The sequence below is a fragment of the Thunnus albacares genome, chromosome 13, assembly GCF_914725855.1.
Source record: "Thunnus albacares chromosome 13, fThuAlb1.1, whole genome shotgun sequence".
NCBI lineage: Eukaryota > Metazoa > Chordata > Actinopteri > Scombriformes > Scombridae > Thunnus > Thunnus albacares.
In genome coordinates this window covers 13,115,139-13,142,446 of record NC_058118.1, presented here as the reverse complement: position 1 = coordinate 13,142,446, position 27,308 = coordinate 13,115,139, and the positions used below count along the sequence as shown (strand labels likewise).

Below are 27,308 nucleotides of genomic sequence, written 5' to 3'. Positions count from 1 at the left end.
TGGGTCCACAGTCATTTTGTGCAAAAATGCATTTAAAAGTTTATCTGAAGCTTACATGAGGCTTCAGCAGTCTGAGTTAGTCATATCAAGTGGATATCTGACACATTTATAGTCTTTTTAGCACCAAATTCCCTCTTTGTTTCCTCAAACAGTGTTTCCCTGTTGAGCTGTAGAGTAAAGTCACAAAAAAAAGGAACTTTGACACTGAAAAGACTAAAAATGTTGATAGACTAATTTGGATGCTGAAGCTTCATATTAGCTTCAGATAAACCTTTAAATACATTTTTGCACAGAAGGAGGCTTGCTGTGGATTTTGGCCTTCATCACTTACATTGAAAGTACATTCTGATGGTAAGTATGAACAGGAGGAATGATTACAGCAAGAAACACCTACTTGAATGTTCATTTGGGCTCCTGACTGTTTTACTGTTTCAAGATAGACTTGAAAAATAGTGAACCTGTCCTTTAAGAGGGCTTATTGTTATCTAAACATAAAGTTCATTTTCTGGCTTTTAACCAGCATTTTTCCTCCTGTTTAGCTGATCCACAATGGACGATTTCTGAGAATATAAAGCACTGTAGCACTACTTAAGGCTGTTTGATGTCATGATTTTTAAGGGGTCAAATTAAGGCAAAGTCTCATGAAAAAACACAGCAACTGACAGGACAAAGGAAAAAGGGAAATTAAATCACTCACTGCAGTTAATTTGCAAACAAAGACACAAAAACCTTTAATTTAAATAGGAGAAAAAAAAAAATCACATAAAAAACTGTACAGAACATTGAACATCGACTTAAAGTTCTTAAATAAAAGACCCCCGCTTCCAAAATAACTAAAATAATAAAACAATAACAAAGTGGGATGGTGTATGATACATCTGTGCAAAAGAAGTATTAATTGATTCTTCCTAAACTGCACATTTCAATGTGAAGAGTGCCTCTCCACTCAGCTCTCCCCTCCGATGGGTAAACACAAGAGTCCCTCCCCTAAACCTCAACATAGTGTCTTTAATGTAAAAGAACCCAAAAAATCCAATAATAATAAAATAGATTTATATTTTAAATATATATTTATATACGAAACATGCTGTACATAATTTCAGAGATTAAGAAATCCCTTTTTATTGACACCCAGGTCTGTCCATTAACTTGTGCTTTCCTCACTCCCAGCAAAGAATAAAATAAAATTAAAAAATAAACATTACTCCCTGTTGCTTTGGATACAAGATGAATGAGGAGAAAAGAAAAACAGAAAACAGCACTGATCAGAAAGTCTCTGTTTTTCCTGAGTCGAGGGAGTTACTAACGTGTTTGGAGAGGGATACTGACGCACTTTTCACCTGTCGTAGCTTCTTCACAGCCGAGACTGACAGAAATCTCAGGGCTGCTGAGCAGATTTGTAAAAAAAAAAGAAAAGAAAAGAAAAAAAAAAATACAAAGCTGGCTTTGTACTGTATGTTTGTGTCCCTTGTTCAGATGTCGTAAGGAGCTGAAAGCGGGGAGAAAAAACAACGCTGCAAAGAGAGTGATTCAAGGAATATGTGGCTTTACCAGCATGCAGAACGTTTTAACCCAGAGAGAATAAAAAAGTGTAAAGGAGGCGTTTTTTTTTAATAACGTCAGTGGGACCCTGTACTCATAACCCTGACAGCTTTACAACTTATTTTCAATCCCCCCTTTCAGTTTTCTCCCTTTGAACAAAAAAAAAAAAAAAAAAAAAAAAAAAAGTCCTGCTGAAGACGGCAAGTCAATTTCTTTCCCGTTAAAGACACTGAGAACGCTGGCCGCATTTCAAGTTTCCTACAGGGGGGGGGGAACACCACTTCTGAGAAATTATTTGGTGAGAAAACTAGCAATAAGAAGTCGTCTTCTGGTGGAACAATAACCGCTATGGCACAAGGTTATTTCAGAATCAAAAAAAAAGAAAAAGACCTGGGGACCAAATTTGGTCGGACTGCCAGCGATTCATGTTCTATTTCAAACCTTTAAAAACTCAATCAGTGTTTGCTTTTTTTTTGTAAATTTGCTTTTCACAGTGGTGGAACACAAAGAGTGCAAGAGTGGGAAAGAAACCAACTTAAAGTGACTTCTCAAGAGAACTTCCAGTTATATAACATGCTTTAAAAAAAAGAAAAAAAAAAAAAAAAGACAGCCATTGGTGAGATGATACAACTGTGATGACACCAAACAAATTGAGAGGGGAGGGGGGAAGGGGGAGGGGTACAGTTGACAGAAGGCAGATTGCCAATTTGATATATCAGCACATCATATAAACAAACCCCGTTAAAGATATCTGTAAGACAATATTCATCAAATAAATATTCCACCTTTTGCTTTCAGTATTTATTCAGCTTTGTTTCTTTCCAACTAAAACGCTGGATTAACTGTTGCAGGAACAGCAGTAGTAGTGGGTATATTAGTAGCAGGAGATGCAGAAGCAGTAGTATAGTAACGGGAGGGGCCATACTGCAGGCAAAGAAAACAGAGCTCCCCGAACAAAGCAGCCTGGGTTCCTGCTATTGAGAAAGTCATGAGCTGACTGGATCTGATCTGAGAGGGCGTTATTGATCGGCCATCCGAAGAAAACAAGCTCCTTAAAACACTGAGGAACTCTTCAAGTAAAGAAAACAAAAACAAAACAAAAAAAGGACATTCCTCTCACCAAAAAAGAAAAGGCTTTAATTTTATAAACACTCCCAGTTTGTAGTTTTGTGATCAACACAATTTTTCACAGATTGGAATCACCCTCCGCTTGATCCTGATCCATGGGCGCCAGCTCTGTCCAAAGTCATCCCACAGTCAGATTCAGGACTCGCGCCCAGGCCTAAATGGACTGTAAACTAGCGGTAAAAGCACCACATGTTGGCTGGGATGGAAGGGAGTTTGTTTTTTTTCCCTGAAACTTGCCAGAAGACAGAACTGTCGAGTGTTGATGTTGTGAGGCACCTCTGTAGGAATTAGGCCAGAGGACGAAGATGACATCATGGTGGGATGTGTGTGTGTGTGTGTGTGTGTTTTTTTTCTCCTTGTTGAATATGTTTTATGTGCAGGGGGAGAGAAGTGGAAGGTGCTGAAATTGGTCAATATGTATTGATAAATTGTTTGACACACATCTGTAGGTCCGGTAAGGATGGTAAAAAGGGGAAAAAAAAAAACCCAAAACAAGGCTTATCATGGTATCCACAAATCCTTCACCTGCACATACAGCAACATACTGTAGGATCTGTTTTTTTTATTGGTTATGCAAAAAACAAAACAAAAAAAAACTGCTGCTGCAGATGTCAAGTGAGAGAAAGTCAGAGGCGATACTCTATTCTCCAATATAGAAAAATAAACAATCCTCAAGCAAAATATCCCTTATAATTGCACTGGCCTTTGCGGCCTGTCACTACTGTTACAACCAAACGGTTGTCCATAGAGACACTGAGTGCCTTTGTCAGGAAAAAAAAGTTAAGAATGAGTATGTCTGAGTCATGAAGAAAGCAGACTTTGGAATAAACCGGTTCATGATGTGACGTGCATCAGCTCAGCATGCGATCGGATGTTGAACTCCTTTGGCTGAGAAGGAGAAGAGTGATGTGATGCGGAACCGAGTCTATCCAGTATTGCAGAAAAATATAGGTAAGGTTGATTTTCCCGTTAGAGGATTTACAAATCGCGTTGCTTCGAGTTAACAAAAACAAGGTTTGATGGAATGAGTCCCGAAGGCTGGAATGAATCCGGTCTGGACGGGACAGGCTCCATCCAGACTCGACCGCGGTGTGCTTTCACTGCAGAGAATGTCACTCGGGGGGTGGGTGGGGGTGGGGGGTGGGGGGTCTCCCGGTGCAGACTCAGCGCAGGTGCTCAAGTAAAGGCAGCTCTGTGGATTCCTCTCGGGGGGTGGGGGGGTCCCCTGAACTCAGCAGGGTCGGATCCAGCGTCTGAGTGGCTCCCAGAGGATCTTGTGTCAGACTGGTCTCTTGTAGGGGTGCAGGAGGAGTGGGCTGTAAAAAGATAAATCTCATAAAATAAGTACCGTCATTGCAAAGCATCATCAACAGCCTATCATCAAGGACTGTGCAGACAAAGAAAGACCTTTACAGCATGTTGCTTAACTGTCAACAAAACAAAATGATGTAAAACAGAACACAACAAGCAGTATTATCCACACAAAAGCAAATCAAGTAGATGGATATAAACGCAGGTAAAGTGAGGACTTTTGACTCACTTCCTATTTGTGTTGCTGTCATTGCTGAAACTAATCACTGACAGCTAAAATAAACTGTTAAACTTCTTCATCTGTCTTGCAGTTTGAGTCATGAGCAACTCAACTGATGTAAACAAAGCAAGCAATCTGAGTTCAGGGGTCAGTAGCGAACAAGAGATGAGATTCATAGCGCTGATTACTGTGTAGCAGTCATCCATTCTCTGGACTTGCTGTCATTTCCCTTTTCTGAATTCGCTGTAGCTGAATGTCGAGGGTTATGTGGAGGGTTATTCAGATCACCTGTTGCTCAGGTGTGGGAACTGGCTCCCAAATAGTAATTGAGAGCAACTGGGTGCATTCACCACTTGGCCAATCAGGGTGTGATGAAGGCCTTTCTCTGGGGCTTAAGAGAGGTGAGGATTTGCACACCCAGGTCATTCTTATCCTTCCTCCGCTTACTGCAGACCTCATTTTAGCAGATATTATCAGCTTGAAACTCTGGTCTGTTTAGGCCGTTTTGAGACTTCTTTGCTGTCTTCTGTATTTCTGATTGAGGGTGATTTTGAGCATTCTGGGGCCTCGCTTCAGGGAATATTAAAAAAATCATTTTTCAACTAGGTTACCTGCATTAGGGCAGATCTTAGTGCTATTTGTGCAAGAGTTTTTGCTTGTCTAACGCCTGCAGGCTTTACTTTATCTTATTTTCATAAAAGACCTTCTTTACACACTTCGTTTATTATTGAAGACATCTATTCATTATTATTGAAGAGGCATTTGTTTATTATTTAAGAGGCATTTTTTTCAGTGTGAAGGCACTTGAGGTTGTTTCAACAAGTACATTTTTTTTTATTGTCCAGCTCTAGCTTATACTTACAAATATTAGCGGAGTATATAAAATTGTATCAATAACTCATAATAAAAGGGTGTCTTGATCCAATGAAAAAGGAGTTGTGAACAATTTACAGGCCAAAATGTGAGCTAATCTTGAACTGATGATAATCCTAGAGGAAGTGTTATGCTACCTTCAAAATTAGTGTTTGTATTTCTTGGATTAACCTTTTCAACGTGTGCTCCCCCCCAAAATTGATAATTTTGTCCTATGCGCTACCATAGACGTGCTACAATTTATTTAGGGTTATCAGTGCTTGCCCCCCAAAGAATGAACTGAAGTTTTTTTTGGCAAGTCAACCTAACCTACTTTATCCAGCACCACCAACTTTAGACCATCTGTGCCGGCAAAGAATGATTTCCAAGAGAACTTGATTAAAGTGGGCAAAAAGTGAAGCCTCACCAGGCCAGCTGAATGTGCGAAAGGAGCCGAAACATGATCTTCACTGAAGTGTTAAACAAACCAACAGCTTCCTCACCTGTGTGCGTATGGTCTGTACTGTTCCTCCCTCCCCCTCCACTGCAGCTGGTCCGTTAAAGCCCTTCCTGCCTGAAAAACTCCACTTGCCAAAGTGGGTCTCATAGTGTAGGCTGCTGACCTGGCCGAGGCCAGCCCGCTGGCCCGCTCTGTGCCCCGAGTTCTCCAGGAGACTTGCCGGGCAGAAACGCTCTGGGCCTGGCAGAGCAGGCGGAGCCACAGAGCTGCTGAAGGAGAGTTGGGAGCTGGACAGCTGCTGACCCAGCAGCCCCTGGATGGAGGATGTGCGCTGTAGGGATGAGAGCAGCCCTGCCTCCATCCTGCCCTCTGATTGGCTGAGCAGAGCTAATGGGAGAGGTTGGGGGTGGTGAGGCCAGTTCTGGGTAGGACCTACAGGGTTGTCTGTGCCTGAAAAACACACAAAAAAACCCATTTCAGTTATTTGATTCACATAAACACATTCAATTTCACAACACAGCCATGCACAGGTGAGGCAGGAGTTGCCTATAAAAAAAAAAAAAAAGACATCATCTCAATGTCTTACTAAACTTATTGACCATCAGAGAGCATTACTGAATGTCATCACAAATAAAACCAACAAAAGCACCGTTTAGCTGATTTAGGGTTGTCTAGCTTGCTACTATGATAATTCTGTTACTATATTAGTTTAAGACGACAGAGAACAGAAGGAAGTTGATCAGTCCATGATGTTAAAAATAATTTATAAAAACAATTAGGAATGGACATCCACATCTGACACCAGAGACCACCTTTGAAGCCCATTTATGACCACCTCTTATCACGTAACCAAAACTCCATACTTAGGTAACACGATTATAACCGAACCGTCTCCATGACAACTGAGCTGATAAGTGGCTGACCTGCCTGTACGACAACAGCAACATCTTAAATGACTAATAGCTTCTCTCATTCTATGTTTCATCATGTGACAAGAGCCACATACAGAAAAACAAACTTAATCACAGGGATTGTTTCTTATAGATCCAGAAAGGGAATTTACAGCTTCTGATATAGCTCAGTCACAAAGTGTTTCTTTCTCTGAAGTTAGCTGTCCCAACTGCTCTGATGTGTGTGTGGCTGTTAGTGGTTGAGCAGGCAGTGCTGAAGTCTGAGGGAAGCAGAGGATGTTTTTTTTGGTCTTACCCATGGAGGGCTGGACAGTAGTGATGTGCGGCTGGGGAAGGCTGGAGGCTGGTGTACTCTGAGTGGTGTGAACGGCAGGGTTGGTAGAGATGGAGGTGGAGCCGCCCCCGCAGTCCGAGTCCTCAATATTTCCTCCGCTGTTACAACCGGCACCGCAGCCCTTCTGTAACCTGCGACACATAAAGTACGTGTCACACTCACATCTCTGTTTGTGACCCTAAAAAAGACTCGTCTGTCTGAAGTTTAAACCACATACCTGTCCCAGCTGCTGATAAGCCAGGTGTAAATGTTGTGTGGGCTGACAGGTCCTCCCCACACAGACCGGAGCTGGCTGTGCCCCCCGGCGTATGAGGTGGTGAGGGGGGACACGTAGATGGGGTATCCGATAGGCTGGTCGCACGAGGAGTTTATCATATTCCTCAGGGCCTGTTTGGCGTTTTGAATGCTGCCGCGTTCTGGGTTGCGATTGCGCAGGAAGACCAGCTCCTGCTGTTGCCCCGCCCACAGTCCACGCACACACTCTCTGTTCACCTGCAGGGGCGCACACACACACACACACACAGGTCAGGACCATGCTGCAGGAGAGGACATTCAAACCATTCTTGTTTTTAAGATTTCACTGGAATAGTTAACATCTTTGCTTTTGATAATACACAACAGTGAGACAGGGAAGAATGGAGAGGAGAGCAACAAAACAAACCAACAATTAACAATAAAACAAACCAGAGAAAAGATACAAGGTAGAAAAACTGGATGAGCCGTGACCTTGATGACTCGGAAGCTGAGGAACCTCTTGTTAAGCATGATGATCTTGTACTCGTCGCTGCCGTCATCCATGATGTGCCGCAGCGCCAGCAGTGAAGGCATGTTTGCTAAAATAGCGCTGCGCCACACAGGATCACCCTCGTGTGATATCAACATCTTCTCCTCGTTGGCAGTGATAGCGTCATAAAGAACTGTAGGGTCTTCATACTCGTCCGGAGATGTGAAGTGATCCTGGAGGAAACACGGATTACAGGGTATGTCTCAGTTCAGTGACAAAAACAGTCATTATTCGAACCTCAGGGCTATTTTTTTTTTGTCTTCTTGTTTACAGTCTGCCGCTGTGAAAAATGCTACCTGATGCAATTTCAGGGACATCCGCACTCCTGGTGCCACGACACGATTCAACAGTTCCATATCTGCAAACACCCACTCGTCCCTTGGAGACGTGATGCGAAAGTCTCCCTTGAAGAGCGCGTGGAGGCCATAGAGGAACGGCTCCAAGCTGTCAAAAAGAGACATGTGCTATCAGCTCTTGCATCTTGCTAGCACATACACAGGTAGTGACAGGTTTTAGCCGCAGTTAGAGACCTTACCTTGCAGACATACTGTGAGAGGCCGTGCCCAGGGCTCTTCTGCCAAGGATACACAACCCAAAACAGAGACCGACAAGTGGAGAATCTCTTTCACTAGTCACGGGCTGCGACACAGAGACAGATGGAGAAGTTCAGATGAATGACAGGGTGTTGCACATTTGTTTTTGCTTTACAAAAACAAGTCAGGTTGGACCAGTATTAAACTTCAAATTTGGATTCTCATTACTCATAAGTTTATCTTTTACATAACTAACATAACAAAACTTCTTGTAGAATTTTCTTTAATTTTGTACATAATAAAGATAAACAAAGCCCTAAAAATGAAAGTGGTACCGGGTGTCATATTAGTTTTCAGTAGGGCTGAAAAGGGTGACATATCAAGACAAAATGAGATGCTCCTGCCTCTTTAAGTAAAATATCATCAGCAGATGCAGAAAAATGTATCACAGATAAATACTTCAGAGACAATCACTTCTGTCTTTGACCTATCCCCTCATCTCTTTTCTGACATTTCTAATGTTCTAAATTCAGTTTCAAAAATGTTCATATTAATTTCTTGATTTGCAGAGTAATGTGTGTATACGTGTCTTTTTGGAGAAATGAGGCCAGGCTATGTTTGGTTACAGCTCATCCAAGGATCAGAATATGAATAGATAGTTGAAGGGAAAAAGACAACAAAGAATCTGAAGAGTCTGACCGTTTGACGCCTGCTGTTGCAATACTGAATCCAGTCCAGGTAAACCATGCAGAACGAGGAGGGGGTGATGCCGGAGGCCCTGTGGTCGTAGTCCTCATCGATGTTCAGATTGAAGGTGGGGTCGCCGTCTACGTAGTTAGGCCCGAGACAAGGTCGCAGAGCCTCCTGAATCGTGTCATTGGTGAGCCACTCTTCCAACTTAGGAGACCGACTCACATAGTAGATGATGCTCTGTTCAAGGCAAAAAAACGCATGATCCAAATGATTCAACCATCAAGCTATTGGAGGTTTAAGTTCAAAAACAAAGTTCAGAGTGCAACTGCGACTGGTCATATCAGGCTACAGTGTATGTAAAAGCAACATTAACAGGAAATAACACCAACAAAGATTTTAAACAAAGCAACGTGACATTTGTAGACCAAGTGCTGACATGCTGAGAAGTGAGCTTATGAAAAAAGAAGGCATGGCAAAGTGTTAGCGAGAAGCAGGTATTTACCTTGACGTAGTAAGTGATGAGGATCTTACGAAGGTCGAATACTTGCAACATGGAGGCGGCATTGTTGTCGCTGATGCTGTAACCCTCTAGTACATACTTGGTGGCGGCCACCTCCCAGGCTAGCCAGCGCTGTCCGAAGGCTGCGTTGAACGACAACATGTGTGGAAGGTGACCGGGTTCACAGCAGCAGCAGCCCTCGTCCTCCTCCACTCCCTCTGTGATGGCCTCTACCTCCCTCTGCTGACAGTAGGTGCCTGGAGAGATGGAAGAAGACGAGGATCAGCTGCATGGATAAGACTTCTGTATATAAAAGCATCAATCTGTGACACATTAGGCAGGTTAAATTAACAATTAATATACATTTACATTATTATTCATCAGAATTTACAGGACTTAATACAAGACTATAAAATAACCATCCACTGTTTAAGACAGTGTGTGGATACAAATAGAAATAACTTATTTTAAGATTACTCAGAAGTTATGATTTTAGATTATAAAGTGACATCCTCCCTAGAGAGTGACAAACAATATCTATCTTTCTTAGTCATCAACAACCTGAAAATAAACCTGGAGCTGTGAAACTGATCTTTTTTCAGAATAATGAAAATACAGCGCAAGAATGTGAATTACAGGACATTTTATAATGAATAAAATGAATAGCAGCAATATATTGCTGGCAGTTGCAGGTGTACAGTAGCAACTGACAATCTCAAGCTACTTCTTACATGAAGCTTCAAGATTCATTGATTATTATCATTTTACAACACAAGATTGTATAATGAAATGTAGTTTGTAGTCCCTTTATGCTACTCACTAAAAAACAGAAATTATATAAATGGATTATTAAGTTATAAGTCATAAAAATAAAACTATTTTTTATATTGTAGCGCAGAGGATGAATTGAGGCTGAGCTATAACGGGTTGATTTCTGTGAATAACTGCTATTCTGTGAACACTTCACAGATACCCCAATCGATATGTTCAAACCAGCAGGTAACTGAGCTCATCCCACAAGCTCCAAACATTATCCTCCCTTGCCGCTGACCTCTGAACTCCAGACCCCTCAGCTGGAAAGTGACAAGTCCGTTGCCAATCTCGATGATGTGCACCAGAGCGTTGAGGTAGTCTGAGGCGAGGATGAAGCAGTCGCCTGTGGTGTAGTTGCCCCAGCGGCCGAGCAGCAGGTCTCCGCACAGGCTGTGCTGCAGGGAGCGCGTCAAGTGCTCGTAGAAAATCGAGTTCAGGTTGTTGTCGTCGGCACCTTTGAGAAAAGATGATACCGTCATCGTAGCTTCAGGACAAGATTAAATACGAGTTAAATAAAGATGATGATCAGGTGGCGAGTGAACGTTGCGGCATACCTGGGTTGCGGTCTAACTGAGTGGCGAGTCTGGTGTTGGAATGATCGACCCGCTTGGTGCTGTAAATACGACAAACTATCATTAGAACTGAATGTAACGTACACTGTATATGGACTTTAAGATGTAGTTTTACATTTCACAGAGAATTTTTTAAAAATCAAAAACATACTTATAGTCTCGCTCCCAGAATTTAACTGGTCTGGTATATGAGGTGACGAACACGGCGCTGCCTAGGACAGGATTGAGAGGGGTGGAGAATATGGCGGAAAAGATGGCCTGGACAAAAAGCACAGCAGAGTCTGAAGTGACATGAGTTAAGGACATTAACTGATTAATCTTTAATCGTTATAGCACTGTGTCAGATTTTTGAAGCTATAGTTTGAGGTGTTGCTGTATTATACTATAAACTAGGCACTGATACGTAAGTATTGACGCAAAATCAAACAACGTGAAGGATACGTGGAACAGCGAAGGGCTGAGCGAAGGCGTGGAAGGCTGAGCCCCAGGTGATCTGCCAGGGGGCGATGTAAGTCAACACGAAACGCAGCTTGTACAGCAGGTCCCACATCTGAGAATTCAAAAGGACGAATGCATCAAAGAACACATCACCATCTGTATTCATACTATTACACTATACTGTCAATACAACTCAGATTAACATACACTGTGCACAAGTAGCATGAAATTAAATGAATTAATCTTATTTGTAATCAAAACTCTCGGGAGATGATAAGGTGTGTATTGTCCTAACCTTGCTAAAGAGAATGGACATGAAGTAGTAGTCGATGAGGAAGGTCTCGGAGAAGTGCGGGTAGTCGAAGTGGAAGAAGAGCGTGGTGAAGCACAGTGTCACGTACTGCTGCGACGGGGCACAGAAGGATGAACGCAGCAGCTTCATGCCTGCTACTGAGATGAAGAGAGCTCGGCTGCTGGAGGGGTCCAGAAGGAGACGTTGAGAGAAGAAATCAGTGACACATGTTGACATATACGGCTAATAACAGAGAGTAGAGAGTGACATATGATCTCCAAAACCACACAGACTACTGTACAGACTGCGCCTTACCCTACGGGTTGAAGTGGGGAAAAAAAAAGTGAAACGCCTGAGTAACAATTTTTATGTATCTTGAGCTACTGAGCACAACCTGTGGTTCAGCACATCTATTAATTTTATGTTCTCTGGTTTCAACACACAGCTAACAGTTCATATTCCCCCAGGGAGCGGAGATAAGGAACAGTGTAATGGTATTGATGTGAAATACTTAGGAAAGGCTTACTAGATGTCCAGCTCTTTATGGTTCTGGCCCACAGCTCGAGCTTCCGTCGTCAGAGAGTTAAGCACTACGGCCGGGTAGATGAAATATTTCTCCACACACTGCAGCCATGCGTACAGCTTCTCAAACCACATTAACTGAGCGGCATCTGGGGGGGGGGGGGGGGGGGGGGACAGAGAGCAAAACGATCTTGCACACTTGTCGAGGAAATCCACATCCCGAAACTCAAGCTTTTACCCCTTGTGTTCCCCTGAAGCTTTCTGCAGCTGTGAGATAAATCTGGCGGAAAATTATTTAAACTGAAAAAAAAAGTTTTAAAGGATATTTATACAATGGGTGGTATGGTGCTCTATTTCTGACATCCCTAGCTGTTATCAAATACGGGAAATAGATCTTCTCAAGAAGACAAATAATGCCTGGAAGGAAGACGTGCAGAGGGAGGCAGGCTGCGGTATCACGTTGGTAGTGTGAAGCTATTTTACACTGACAGAGACCCCTTGAGATAAAACTAATAAAGCTCTATTGTAGCTCCTTTAGTCTTCATTCAGCTACGAAAGTATTTTTGTTTATTTGTTGATTCTTCGTTTATTAATGGTGTTCAAAATGTCAAGCTGGTTGTTCAAAAAAAATAATCAGTTTGGTGCTGTTGCCCTCCATAAAGCTCCCCTGGAAATGTGTGAGGTTAAATGTTTTTCATTTAATCCACACAGATTTTTCCAGAGGGGAAACTATTCTGGTTCATGTAGTAGGTTTTCTTCTTATACTTTTCAGCTACTTCCAAGTGCTACGTTTCTGTGTATCTGAGCAAAGATAAAAGAGCGATTACACACACTCACCTCGGACCTCAAACTGACTGTACTCTCTGGAACGGAGCACAGGGTGAGCCAAGCAGAACCATGGCAGTTGTTTGCGGAGCTGAGGCAGGAGATAGTGTGTAATAAAGCCTACAACTCCGGCCAGGATGTACAAGACGAAGCTAAGCGCAGGCTGTGGATCAAGAGAACAAAAAAAAAAAAAGGAAAATAAGCATGAAAAATCTGTGGATATTTGTCACAAAAATCCTCTTGAGAAATATGTTAGAATAGGATCATAAACTCTGCTCCGACTAACTTGAAGGGCGATGAAAACTGTGCTGGCACTGATGGCAAACGTAATCACAGCCATGAGGGGACACATGACAAGGTCTGAATGAAGAATCTCTTTCTACAAAGAGAAGGCACAAGGATAAGTCTTTAAAATTAATGACAGTATGAAATTAAGCGTGAAACTGTCCCGCGCAGGTGAATGAGTGGTGATCTTTACCACAGAGTTACGAAGCTTCTCGGGAAGAGGGTCCTTGATCTCCACAGGGGGTTCTTCTGGTGTTCGGTTCTCCAGCTCTGGGAATAATTTAGACTTCACCAGTGACCTGATTTAAGTGGTAAAAAAAAAAAAAAACATACAAAAAGGACCCATGAGATCTACAGCAAAAAAAAGTTGAGGTGTTAGACACAACTTCAAAAGTTAGGAGGGAAAAAAAATAAATGGTACATGGTTGTGACACCAAATATAAATATATAATGCACTTCATGTTGAGGCTGGTGAGTGTGAAATAATATACTGACCACAGGATGGTGGGATCGCTGCTTTGGCGGCTGAGGTGGTAGGATAAGGCCAGGAGTAGGCCGCAAAACACAGAGAACAGTACTGGCACATGGGCATCCCCCCACGGTGCCTACAGTAAAGAAGACTGAATTAAGTTCCGAACCAGAAATACCACACCACGACTACTTTCATGTTCAGTCAGTGTCTCTTGCGCCACTTACGTTGATAGCACCGAGGCAAAATCCATACAGCAGAGCAGCCACTAACACGCTGCGTATGAGGCTGAACAGAGATGAGAGGGGGCTGGTAGTGGCTGAAGAGAAAGACACATAAATCAGCAGGAAGCTTAACACAAGTTTCTAAACTGACAGTCTTAAGATGCTGTAACACTTCTCTAATTTCCTGACAAGGTGTTACGTCATCCTTCTGTGTTGCTATTTTCTTACCAGTTCCACCAAAAATGTGCATGTCGATCTGCTCCAGCAGACACATCACAAAGGTATTGACCTGAGGTAGCAACCCAAACAGGAAAATGACCGGGAAACACAAGGCAAACACTGTGGAAATAAAGCACACACACACAAACATTTAACTAATACTCCAATATCAAACGTAAACATTGTTAATGTGTTTTAATCTTGGTGGGAATGGTGATCTGGACACCAAGTACAAAGCTTAAGTAAAGAATCATGTACGAAGACTAACCAACGAGCATATCCCTGACACAGAGCAGGAAGTGTGCGGAGAAGAAGGTGACACCATAGAGGGAGAATGGTTGCAGGCTGCCATAGCGCCCAGACAGGTCAAAGACCCAGATCATCATACAGCACAGGCAGAAGTAAACCGGCCGACTGTACACAATGATCCAGTTATGACCCTGTTAGATGACAGACAAAAAGACACTCAAACTAGAGCAAACTCGCATAAAGGTGAAGTGGCTGATTTTACTTTGTACTCTGAATACATCTTAGCACACGAAGGTGAACACAGTACTCACGTGCATCGGAGAGGCTGCGTCTGGCTGTACACTCTGAAACAAAGAGGCAGGGAATTTAAGCTTGAGACATGTGATACACAAAATAATTTGATGTTTTTCCCTGTTTTTTGTTTTGTATGCCTTATATGAAATTTGTTTTACACAATCAGATGCAATTCTGGTAGAACAGAAAAATTGATCGGCTGTCTTGCAGCTTGAGCATTTTTGTGTTCTGATTTCCCACATGGCTGCTGTCTAGAGATCAGTGGTGAGCCAAATTTAATATTACTGGAATACGGATTTAACACAGAGTGGCTAAATCTACAGTCTTGACTGAGACTGTGCTGTGATAGAAATAAAACTGAACTTTGCAGCAGAACAGACAGACCATACTGGCTGCATCTTCCCAGCCTATTTGTGGGCCTATTTCCTCCCTTTTTTCCCCTTCCTGCTTTCTGTTCAAAGTAGACTTGAATGAAGAAACGCAGCTGTTGTCTTTTTTGTCAATGTTTTTCAGGATGCAGCCACCTTGAGTGAATAAAACTTCACAAAAAACTGGATTCAATGTTTAATAAAATCCAGAGGGAAGGTACCTTCAGTAAGGAGTACTGGCAGCTAGCAATGACCAGGCAGAACTGGAAGACCCAGATGTCCCTGAAAAAGCCCTGGAGCAGCAGTAGGAACCCCAGGAAGGCCACCAGACTGGCCAGCACCACAGCAAACACATTTTCTCCAACACGGCGGTTCCTGGTAACAGAGCGTAGAGAAATCAATATTTGGACAACTTGTACGTACAAGCAGGAGTTACGACACCACAACTAGTTTTGAAGCCAATCGTGGTCCAGTATGCAACTTATACAAATGTGATATGGAAACTTGGAGGCATGTTTTGGCCAGCAGTTAAACTTAATTAACAAAACAAAACAACAACAACAAAACAAAACAAAACAGTTGCATATCCATACATTTGTTTGTTTTTCACCGAGCAAGAAGGACTAGATGTAATTCTAAGAATTTTGAAATCATACAAAAAAGAACGAACCAAAAGGGCAAAATGGGATTAATTGATGACTCAAATGCACTCAGGTACATTATTCATTACATATTAGCGATAACTGATAACCACAAAATGCTTTCCTTTATTTTGGAGAAAAAGGGATTAAAAGGTTTCATCTTTCCATGACTCCAACACTCTGGCTTACCTGTCCAATAAGGCCAGAAGAGCCAATCGATCATATCGAACCCTCAGCCACTTCCCGGGAAGCACCCAAAAGCGATAGTACTGTTTGGGTTTAGCCTTCTCCTCAATCATCAGTGTGTTTTCCTGGGACTCTTGTAGAGACTCATGATCCAGATCAAACTAGAGACAAGAGAGAGGTGAGAAATACATGATGAGTTAAGAAGGAGAAACAACACAACAATGACATGTGATAGTTTCCTCTGAGATAGAGAGAGTCCTGGCTTCTTAACATGACATGCTACCTAGAACCATCTGCAGCATGAAACATCAAAGACTGCTAACCTCAGGCATTTCCAGAGGCACCCTGCGCACCTGCATGCCCTGTAAGACCACAGGTCTGGGCTGGAGCATGGACAGGACTGGTGCCCCTTCCTGGACCTCAGTGGAGGTGAAGCTTGAGGACTGGGACTGTCTCTCCCTTTCCCTGCAAGTGTGAAATTTCATGACAGAAGATGAAGAAATACAACAACAATGGCGGACGGCTTCATGCGAGTGTTGTTCTCTTTATTGTCTACCAATATTAATATTATCAATATTTTCCTCATTAATGATGTATTATTTTACCCACCCACAACCCATCTGCAATTAATCAGAATGTTAATTTTTATGACCCAGCCCACTTGATCCGTGGATTAACCGCGATCACTACAACCTGGTAGTAAAAGCTTTATAACTTACTGAACTGGGTCCTCATAACCGCCTCCAGCAGGTCCAAATGTGTAAGACCTCTTCACTCCTGTTACACAACAGAAAGAAAACTGAAATTGAATACTTTTCAACAAGATATAATCTTCAATAATCTGTAGTCATCTGTAGTTCCAAGTGATTTTTTGACCGCATTTTATCTGCTAATCATCGTGCGTCACTTGTTGACTTCTTCCTTATACAGATGCTATACACATATAAACTTTACTTATCTATCCCTTGTAAAAGCCTGTTTTTAGTGCACATACACTATCAAAACATTTCAATGATCCTGTTTCGATGTCATCTTTAGATATCACCAGCTCTTCCCCCCCTGCTTCCAGACTTAAAGGTAAGCTAAGATAAACTCCACCTCTTCATATTCAACTAACAGACATGAGGGTTGTATCGATCTTCTCATCTAACTCTCAGCGAGAGAGCCAATAAGCATATTCCCCTAAATGTCGAACAACTCCTTTAAAGCCACTGACTCACCACTCTCGTCATAGAAATAGTGCACCGCCCCCTCTGATGTGTCGTCAAAGGTGGAGGCCTCGTGGATGCCACTGCGGGGCAGTAGGAGCGAGGAGGCGAACTGTAAGGCTGAGGGAAGGGTGCGGGTCCGTGAGTGGGAGGAGGTCCGAGCCCGCTGGAGGTCCTGGAGGCTACAGGAACAAAAATCACACAACAATCACACATCAGCTTTAAAATGTCAATGTAGCAGTTTTCACTTAATTAATTCTTTATTATTAATTTCCCCAAAAGCTGCTTAATATATTAATTGTATGGTAACATCCCCCCAAAATATTTACCCTAAAAAGACAGTAAACTACTTTGACTATGGCACACTTGGTGGAGAGTTTGGCAGAAACAAAAAGGTATGTTTGCTTAGTGGACTGACCTGGGAGGGGATCCCATGGTGGACGGGGGCGGTGTAGGGTTGCTCCCAGCATTGTGTCTCCTGCGGATGGCCTGGGTCCTCTTAACATTGCTGACTGAGTCGTGCTTGCCTCCATCCTCTGAAGCCATGGCTGGAGAAGGGTTATCAGTTACATCAATGCAACGGTTTACATTACAGTCACAGTATATATGATACAAGGCACCATTTGTATCGCAAACAGGTAACAATGCCTAACATTATTCTAAACAATACTGGATTTTACTTTTGCCTTTGTAATATCTGCATTTAGAATGTGACACTGACAAAAAAAAAAAACTGGAACTGGATTACTAATTTATTCTCATACATTGAACAATTTAATGTCCCAAACTGCATAAAGCTGAACTACTAATCTTACTGTGTTTCCTCCCCCCACTGAGAAGCAATAATATGGTTTAATGACACATTAATGTTGATGGTCAACTGTGGTGTAAAAGAATAAGATATGTTAGTGATCAGCTCAATCATAGATTTTAATTGATACATTCATGGTTAACAACGCTGTCCTAAAGGCTTAATATTATATTTCATTTCCTCTGACATCAGCATAGGGAAGTTTTAAATTAAGTGCGAGCTGCATCTCCACTATAATACACTGCGGGAGACCATGATACATTGCCATAGATCATCACTGTACAATGTGTTGCATTTAAAAACTTGCATCAGATGGATTAATCAACAACAACAACAGTGAAGACCCTGCAAGTTGAGCATTTAACATATTTGTGCTTCTGTGGTTATATAATGGAGATATGACCATCTGTAGTGTGTTTTTATGGTGTTTTCATGTGAAATATGCGCCCCTACCAGGAAGCCCTTGAAATGTTTTGAAACCTAGGTAAATCAACTGCAATGACCACAATTGTGCAATCTGCCAATAAGCAATTGGCTTTTTAAGGGAGGATAGTTCATGTAAAAAGTGTTGTATTGTTTATTTGGATCCTCATTAGTAGTTACCAAGGCAACAGCTACTCTTCCTGGATTCCAGCGTAGTGTGTATGTGCCTCCCTGTATTGTAAACTGTTGATATGTCATTTTAAATACATGTTATGTGTTGTAAATAGGTTGTCAGTATTTATTTACCTAATTTACGTGCACTCGTTTCATTTCACCTCAGTGTAGAGAAATACACTGATACGAACAAACGCCGTACTGCAGGCGTCTATGACGACACTGTTGACACCACGTATCTGTGACACGCCTGTAGTATTACTAGTAGTAACACTACCTGCCCCCTGAAAAAAATCCTACGGGAAACACTGCAACATATATACTTTGACCACACAATTTAAAAATAGTCCAGTTTTGGCAAAGAGTAATTTGATTTGTCTAATGTTTGTATTCTAACAGCTTTCATTTAATTTGATTTATTGATTTGTTGTTACATTTTGATTCTAGTTTGAAATTTGAGAAAACAAGTCTTGAGTGTTGTTTAATCTTGTGTCTATCTGCTAAATACATCCTGGATCATGACAAATTTAATCATGGCCCTATTTCACCCTTTATTGACTTTAGTTTCTCACTGCTTTCTGGCCTTGAAAGAAAACTACAATGATAACTTTGCACTGGCTGCATGCTTATTTACAAACGTAATTTACTGAAGATTTTGTTGATTTCTTATAGAGCACTTCTTTATCTTTGCATGTACATAAGCACATATTAGATCAGCTGACAAAGTTCTTATGACTGTCCTCTGATCCAGGCTGAAGTCAAGAGCCGATCAAGTCTCCGTAATCTGATGCCCAATACTGTGAAACAAATTTTCATGACATTTTACAATCTTTTAATACACTGTAAATTTATTTTTGTCTCTTTTGTTTCATTTTCTGCTTTTTCCAATGACATATTTTCTTTATCACTTATTTTTTAGTTAGGGCAATTGCATATTTGAGTAATGAAACTCATATACCAACTCTTTAAGCACATGTTGATGTGCTGACTTCGAGGCAACACTCACAAGAGCTCATAGTTCATGAATTTCATTCTTAAACACAACTTCCTTCGTGACGCGTTCCTTTGATCACTGCTTTCTAGAGGCACAAAAGCCTGTGTGGTTTAATCATATCAAAGGCAATGTTACCCAGAGCAATGCAAACTCGGGGGAAGAGTCTTCCAGGAGCTTGGTAGAGGTGGTGAGGCATGACTAATATGTGAAGTAGCTACGCAGTTCCTTTTCCTTATCTTGAAATCAGCTTTTCATTTATTCAAGTTTGTAAACTACAATGTTAGCACTAAATTAGGTTAGTCAGTGAGATGTTTACTTTCACATCTGTGACTCAGATCAACCTTGGAAGCAGTGTGACAGTAAATCACCGTAAATAAAATATATTTGTTCTGAATCAATGTCTGTGTAAGTCAGTGTTTATACCTGGAATAAATGTTTACTTTCTTTATATGCAACCGCTTGATGTGTGCCCAATTTCGATTTTTAAAAACCCTTCACAGTTTGAAACTTGAGCTTGTTCTTTAAAATTTGTCTTCTACTGTAATACAACATAACTTTGCCAGTTTTCACTAGTTATGTGAATCTTTCTTCATTTTTCCACGATCCTGATTACATTCTGTAAGGTCACAATGGAAACTTGCGGTGCGATTCACAAAGTGCTCAACTAAAAGCTTAAGTGGGTATGGTTGACCCTTTTTGGATACTCATAATACAGTAACAGACGTGTTTTCTTTAGTATTTAATTGTTGTAGACAAAATTAAATACCAGCTAATATTATATTATGGTCAATAAATTATTTCAAGTTAACAGTGTCAGCCAGAATCTGTGGATGCCTCGCAACTTGGCTTCATACCTTCTGGCAAATTAGAAAGCTTCAGAAAGCACTAAACTCAATGCCAAAGCCAGAAAAAAAAAAAAAAAAAAAACACATCTCCAACGGAGCATTGCCCCAGGACTCCTCAGGCAGATTACTTTCCTTAATTAGCTGAATACTCCAAAACATTTTGAAAAGAAAAACAAACATATTGCAACTGTTCCACCCCCAGGATTCAGCCTTCACATGCACCAAAAACTAGAGGGGCGTATCCTGAAAACACAGATCCTGGACCATTATTGTGTTAAACCAACTCACCTCCTCCCACAGCTCCCTCTTCAGCCAACTCTGCTGCCCTCCAGCCCATCTGGTTACCAGTCCAAGAGCCCCCAAGAGAATCCAGCCGATGATGATGAGTTCCCGGAAAGCTATCAGTATGAATAGTGCGAGCCTCCAGATCAGACTTAGAGATGGTGAGAGTGCGAGGTGCAGGGGTGGAAGTGGAGGGCATTGTAAGCAGAGTAGAAGGCAGAGCTGCCGTGTTGCTCTGGCCTCCACCTGCCCCATCCATACTTAGCACTCTTGCGTGAGTCTTAGCACTAGCTGTGCTAGAAGAGCGCTGAGCAGCACGAGAATGCGAGGGGCCAGCAGTTTCAGGTAAATCCCCTTCCCTTGGAGTGGGCAGTTGAGCAGCAGAGGGGAGTGGGGATGTAATGCCAGTGTTGGCGAGGTCTGGGGAGTAGCAGGAGGTAGAGGAACTTGAGTCGTCATCGTCGTCGTCGTCATCGTCTGAGCTGTATCGGCGCTGAGAACCCAGGCTAGAGCCAGCGCTCATGTCGCTGCCGTCGTCCTCGTCGCTGGAATCCTCGAACAGACTTTCGCTGTAAGTCTTGGCGCCGAGTCGGTTGCGCACCGGTATGTAATCTCTGTGTTGTCTATGATTGTGGTGACGCCTGTAAGAACCACAGTCAAAACTACTGCTTCCTGCTCCAGCTCGCCTCCGCGGGGCTTTCCTTCGGCCTGGCCTGTGCCCCACACTACTGCCACTGGCCCGCAGCAGCTTTAAGTCTTTAGGGCGCACAACCTGCTGGGCTTGCAGAGCAGGCTGCTCAGACAGTAGGAAGGGGGTTGAAGATATGGGCAAAGCAGGCTCAGAACACACTAGACCCAGGGCCAGCCCTGAGGGCACTGAATTGGCCTGCCGAGGTGGGGGTAGAGGAGGAACAGGGACGTTTCTGTCTAAATCACAAACCTCTGAGTGGCCACTACTTGAAGGGGAAGAGTTCTGGAAAGGAGGGGGCTGTGCAATATCACAGGGTACGGGAGGCAAATCCTCTCCTTCAACAAGTGTCCTGTCTAGCCCCTGGCTGAGGGAGAACTCTTTGGAAGGGGAGCGCAGTAGCACACTGTCTGACAGGTTGTCTGTATCACTGCCACCTTGTCCTGCTGGATCCTCTGTGGGCTCATGGATGTTAGAACCCATCGCTGGTGCTGAGGCAGACGCCTGTCCATCTGCAGGCCGTGGATGGCTGAATGAAGGACTTTCCAGCTGAGTGGAGTCTGTTTTTTCACTGCGGTAGCTGCTAACCGTGCTCAGCGTCTCACGGTCCGTGGTGCCCCCACCCGCACTGAAACAGCTGTCCGTGGATCCAGCAGCTAGTGCTACCCCGCTGCGGCTGCCTGGGTGCTCAGTCCCAGGTGCAAATGCCACAGGGTCGAGGCCCAATCCCAGGAGATTTTCACTCAGCTCCTCGCTTAAGCTGCTCTTTATAAGGGGGCTAAGGGGAGTATCCCCCAGGCTCTCAGACTCAGCAGAGGGGCCAAGTGGAGAATAAGCCCCCAACCCATTGTCCTCAGGACTTTGTTGAGACAGTTGTTCTGGTAACTCTTCCACTTCATGCAACTGCTCTTTCTCTCCTCCATCTTCCTGGCTGGAGGGTGAAGGGGGTATAGACAAGCAGTCTCCAGGTTCTCCAAATCCAGCAGACATTACAGATACTCCCATGTGACCTGGGAAATCGCCTCCTAGAGCAGCAATGCAGGACTGGCCCACACCTGGAGCCCCTGTACAATAAAACAGATGAGAATTAGATTGAAACGCACTTTGGTGCACTGGATGTTATACAGAGGCTGTGAATCCTGTTTCTCAAGACCAGAGCGTTTTTTAAAAATTCTTTTAATATACATTTGGATACATGCACTACCCTTGGTCCTGATGGACAGGATTAAGAACCATGCTTACAATAGAATGTGTGCAGTAATCATATGCTTGTAGCCAAGGCTCCTGAGTGTGACTTGTTTTCAACAGGATTAGACAGTGTTCAGAGTATATGATGATGCTTGTTCCTGGTCTCTGAATAATGGCAGACTTACTAATGGTGTCCTGGGAACTCTGGCGTAGGATATCACGATGAGCTGAAGTAACAATCACATTATTGCTTCCTTGTTCCCGCATTAGCTCCTTGATATCTGAAGTGAAAGAAAATAAAGTGGCTCAAAAAGCAGCAGTGCATACATAACAGACTACACTCACTATGACCAGGCTCATGAATAATTTCTGCAAGGACAGAGTACAGAAAGACAATGTACAGACTTACCCTTAGTTCCCCCTGTATCCTCGAGCTGGGGTAAGAACTCCTGGAGTATAAGGACAATAAAAACACACACAAAAGATACAGTTAGTGCATTAAAATGGTTGAACCATTGCAGTATACTATATGGTAGACAACAACATCAGGATCTAATGAAAACTTTTGCCCAGCAGACTTGAAAGAGAATGCAAAAAAACTATTCTAAATGACTGTTTTTTGACAAAGTTCAAAATTAAACATTTTAAAACACTGAACATGTAGAATTGCTGAGACGATGGAGGGAGAAAAACAAGAAGGCTGCAAGCTACTATAAATTATGGTACCCTCACCGACACCTGGTTGAGTCCAAACAGAGAGTGCTGGGAGCTACAGCGCACCGGGGGTGTTGAGTTGACCTTCCGAAACACAGTCATCTCTACACCAACATGACTATCCCTGTGAGGAAAGTACACATACAAACAAATTAAAAATAAGTCAGCATCTCACAGCGTTATGATTTCATAACTTTTCTCCAAAGTCTGTCAGAAAAAAACAACAACTTCCTCTTACCTGTGCTGATTCCCATCATGGGCACCCGAACCGTCGTCTCCTTCTTCTGTCCTTGGGGCTTCAGCTGTGAGTGAGGCCTGCTTCTTCTCTACAATCTCCCCAAGGTCGAACATAGCGTGAAGTCGGTAGTTCACCACTTTAATGGCTGTGAAAAAGACAGCCACCACGGCAGAGTACATGCCTGCGACCACCAAGCTAGGAGGAAGAGCCTAAGAGAGAGAGTGAAACGACAGTGACGGCAACTGAGTTATATGAAATTCAGACAGTACAGTCCAAATCAATGAATAAGTGCCAGGAATTATTTGATATTGGCTAACACATTGTAAATCCTCCCCCCAAAAAAGACGTCAACAATATATTAAACACAGTGCTATGTATATACATCTCATAATGAAAGAAGCTTCCCGTTGCTCATTTCAACAGGGAAGCCTATAGACAAGTAGAATTTCTTACCAGAGACAACAGTAAATTAGGCAGTCGATATGTTTAGACATTCAAACATTTAATCTATGTGCTTATACATTGTAAAAGGTAACTTCTGTGTTTAAAATGGTCTTATTTATGAATATATGGCCATCCCTACAGTTTCCCCACATTGCTTTAACCACTAATTTGCAATTGAATGAGAAAACAAATCTTAAAAGTTTATTACACACACTGTGAGTTGTGAATGTTCTCACGACTCACTCACCTATGATCAGTGCAACTGTACATTTTCATGCATTCACTTTCTTTTTCACTTCAAAATAATGACTGGGTTAAGCACGAGATTTGTTTAAAACCTGTTTAGTTGTCTGACCACTTGCGTTGCTGCCACTCATATCTAAGTGATAAGGATAACTAAATGTTAAGATAGCTCATATGAATGATGGTGACATAAAAAAACAAGATCAAAATGTTTCCTTTAAATGGTGCCTTATTTTGTGATTGCTACAATATTAGAGCATGCCTTTATTTTTAAAATGTTTTAGTCTATAATACAGTTGACATTGTTAGAGATCAAATTATGAGGTAATGCTATAGTGTCTCCTTCACCATGTGTCAATTGTGTATTGTGTAAATTTCTTTGTGCAGCTGTCATGTCTGCGAAACCCCCCCAGTTATGATAGCATGTAAAAAAAAAAAAAAGTTTTTAATTATACATGCCAGAATTTAGTAGCTCCATCTAATCCAGTTTGAATAAACTGGCAGTTAGCCTACCGCAAAAATGTGCTTACCATGTACAGCAGAAAGGGGAAGGCCAGGAGGAATATCCAAAGGTAGAGGTGGAAGCAGTTGGAGAACGTGCTCTGATGGGGGTCCACATACCACCCTCCTGTGAGTGAAGCCCACACACCCTGCCGTAATATCTGAAGAGCTTGGGAACCCATCTCCACCTTCAGGTTCAACCCAATGCCGAAATGCTTCCTCCAAGGCTGTAGCTCAAAAGACTGTGCAGTTCGAGCCACAGTGTCTTGTATCTATGATGGCACTTCCATTGGGGATGGCAGGTTAACCAAGACTGTTTCATCAAGGACAATAGTTCTGTGTCTCGGATATGTATACTTCAGTTGAGGTCAAGAGTCCTTGCATATTCTTGTGCCAGTATGTGCTCCCTCCCTGCACAGACGATGCCACACTCTAGCCTAATCCTTGTTGGGTAATCAGGTGAGTGACTTTTTGGCACATTGGTAACCCACTGAACGTATGAAAAAACATTCATCTGTAAGAAAGATCAAAACTGGTTTGTTTCCTTATACAAAGCTACATTTGAACATCCCATTCAGTGGGAAAAATTATGCTATGCAATAACCAATTAATGAAATTACAGTAAAAATTGCATACGGGTCTTTCTAGTTTGACTTCCTTAAATTCAATATGATGATAATGAAACTATATAGTTTCCTCATTACTTGTAGCTGCTCTTTATCACAAGATAAATCAGACTGTTTTAATGTTGAGTCACCAATAAACTTGATAATTTGACATGGATCACTCATAATAACATTTGCATTAGGTCACAGTAATAATTTGGAACTAGCTTCTAAAAATGTACACTTTCAGCTGATTTCTTTTTTACTTAAAGCAGAACTGACACGCACTACAATGATTAAATAAAATGAGTGTAACGTTTGTCAGTAGGTGTTTTCTTACAAACAATGTTGATAATACATTTCCGATTTCAAACAGGATGACAGAGCTTTAAACTCCCTATTTTCATGTCCAGGCCAGTGTTGTCCCAGCTATAGATTAAGTTTTCTGATTGGCATTAGCAAGCTAACAGACAATTTAGCCTCGCTAACGAATATCGCCATGTATTTGTTATGATCGGTAAAAGCTGATCAGCCACCATTAACGCCTTCAATCACCTCGGTGTGTATGAAAACATAATCGATAGCTGCTGTAAAGTCCAGCACACTGGCTGACAAACGTTAACGTGATTAGATTGATTAACGCTGGTTACCGGCTCCTGCTAGGCCGCATATCAGCACTTCAGCCCGGGTGATGTCTCTGTCGATAGCTGGGTGAGTGTTCAGCCTACAACAACAAGTTAGCCCAACCGCTGCTCGTCATTAGTTCATGTTAGCTTCGTTTAGCTTGATACATTTGATAATTGTGCTCACAGTGAAATGTTTTCCACATTTTGGATCCCAGCACAGCTTACAATTAGCTTTAGCTGTCCAGCTTGCCTCATATCCTCCTTCCGCATCCAGTCCTTGCAAAAAAATCTCAGAGCTTTTCCTTCACAGGATGCTAGCGAGCGAGCTGTAAAAAAACTGTAGCTGTAGCCTGACTTTTCGTTTGGCGTTGGCTAACTTATCGTTGTTTCCTGAAAGTCCCTCATCTTCTTTGGCATTAAAGGTTGTCAGGCATGCAGTGGGAGCGGAGGTCCTCTCTCATGATGAACGGCAGCTGTGTCTTGGGATAAACTGTATTAGAAATGTTTCAACCATCAAGCTAGCTAGCTGGGTAGCTAGCAGTAGCTAACAACTAGTTGACACACACGCACGCACGCACGCACAGAGCGATCAACGGAGAGAGAGAGATTCCCATGGCGCTGATTGGTCGTGTGCACTGACGTCACGGGGAGGGGATTTTTCTCTTTTATTTCAAAATTAAAAATATATATATATTTTCATATAGAAATGCGATTTAAATAAAAGCACAGACAGCAAAGCACTAAAGCAAGACAATAAATAAATAAATACAAAAAAAAGAATAAATAAATAAATAAATGCATACATACTACACATGACTACATATTCATATAATTGCACCAGCAGGGGCCAGTTTTATGAAGATATGTGACCCTGACATGTGTATCATTCAGCAGCAGCAACAACAAAAACCAATGAGCTTTACTTTTTTTTGTAAAATTCTGATATGAAGCTCCTGTGTCTTTATCTTTGTATTTACCTATAAGTGAAGGTTACTGACTTCACATGAGCCCCAAAGAAGTTTGAGGTCTGAGTATATTTTTCTTGTTTCTGTTGTGTCCACTGTGACCTACTGTTGGATTTCTGATTATTTATTTGCTCCTTTTATGTTGCCTTCTTTAATGGTTGCTTTGCACCGTGCGCTGTCACATTATTTAATCAGCTATTCCTCTGTTCCTTGGACAAGTCATGGGAGGTTTTAGGAATCACAAAAACTAATGGAACCACCATGAGATAAGATGTCCACATGAGCCAGATGAAAGCCCATGAACACCTTGACCAAGAACACCTTTGACAGTTCAACACACAAGGGAAGGAATGAAAATAAAATTAGAGTATTTACCTACGTGTTGTTGCTGTGCACTGCTTGTTGTCACTGAAAAAAGCAAACTTCTGAGGGTAAGCACAACATTTCTCATGTCTTGCGTAAAAGCAAGTCCAAATTTCCTCTCCAAGCTTTGGAAACTTTCCGGCCTGCTGTATGTAACATATATTCGAAAATAGATGTCCAACCATTCATCTTACATTTGTTTAAAGCATTACAGTAACTGGTCATGAATAGTCAGAATCAGAGGCTAACAGAGACTAAATTGACTAATTACTACTAAATTTCACAGAAAACATACAACACAACCACATAACAACCATAATAATAGGATTTAT

The 27,308-nt window shown here is 42.1% G+C and overlaps 1 protein-coding gene across 4 annotated transcripts; it reads right to left on the bottom strand.

The window, feature by feature from the left end:
* Positions 1 to 1,333: 1,333 nt before the first annotated feature.
* Positions 1,334 to 26,232, bottom strand: LOC122995287 (pecanex-like protein 3). Of its 4 annotated transcripts, XM_044370384.1 has the most exons (37): positions 25,874 to 26,232; positions 25,673 to 25,746; positions 24,447 to 24,931; positions 23,230 to 23,438; positions 23,010 to 23,115; positions 22,687 to 22,726; positions 22,463 to 22,558; positions 20,408 to 22,153; positions 17,291 to 17,420; positions 16,885 to 17,054; positions 16,384 to 16,441; positions 15,988 to 16,129; positions 15,668 to 15,825; positions 15,059 to 15,212; positions 14,487 to 14,519; positions 14,195 to 14,366; positions 13,936 to 14,046; positions 13,711 to 13,802; positions 13,510 to 13,619; positions 13,208 to 13,313; positions 13,016 to 13,108; positions 12,742 to 12,892; positions 11,909 to 12,053; positions 11,386 to 11,563; positions 11,094 to 11,202; positions 10,804 to 10,933; positions 10,635 to 10,693; positions 10,319 to 10,534; positions 9,271 to 9,524; positions 8,775 to 9,005; positions 8,078 to 8,181; positions 7,839 to 7,986; positions 7,485 to 7,715; positions 6,976 to 7,250; positions 6,720 to 6,889; positions 5,557 to 5,963; positions 1,334 to 3,986 (listed from the first exon to the last, which is right to left on the bottom strand). In XM_044370384.1, exons 3-37 carry the CDS (start codon positions 24,597 to 24,599, stop codon positions 3,834 to 3,836), a joined length of 6,840 nt encoding a protein of 2,279 aa, XP_044226319.1. In that variant the 5' UTR covers positions 24,600 to 24,931; positions 25,673 to 25,746; positions 25,874 to 26,232; the 3' UTR covers positions 1,334 to 3,833. The 4 variants fall into 4 exon arrangements, with proteins under 4 accessions (XP_044226319.1, XP_044226321.1, XP_044226322.1 ...); XM_044370386.1 differs by having other exon boundaries at positions 11,386 to 11,560; positions 25,673 to 26,232; XM_044370387.1 differs by having other exon boundaries at positions 16,018 to 16,129; positions 25,673 to 26,232.
* Positions 26,233 to 27,308: the final 1,076 nt, after the last annotated feature.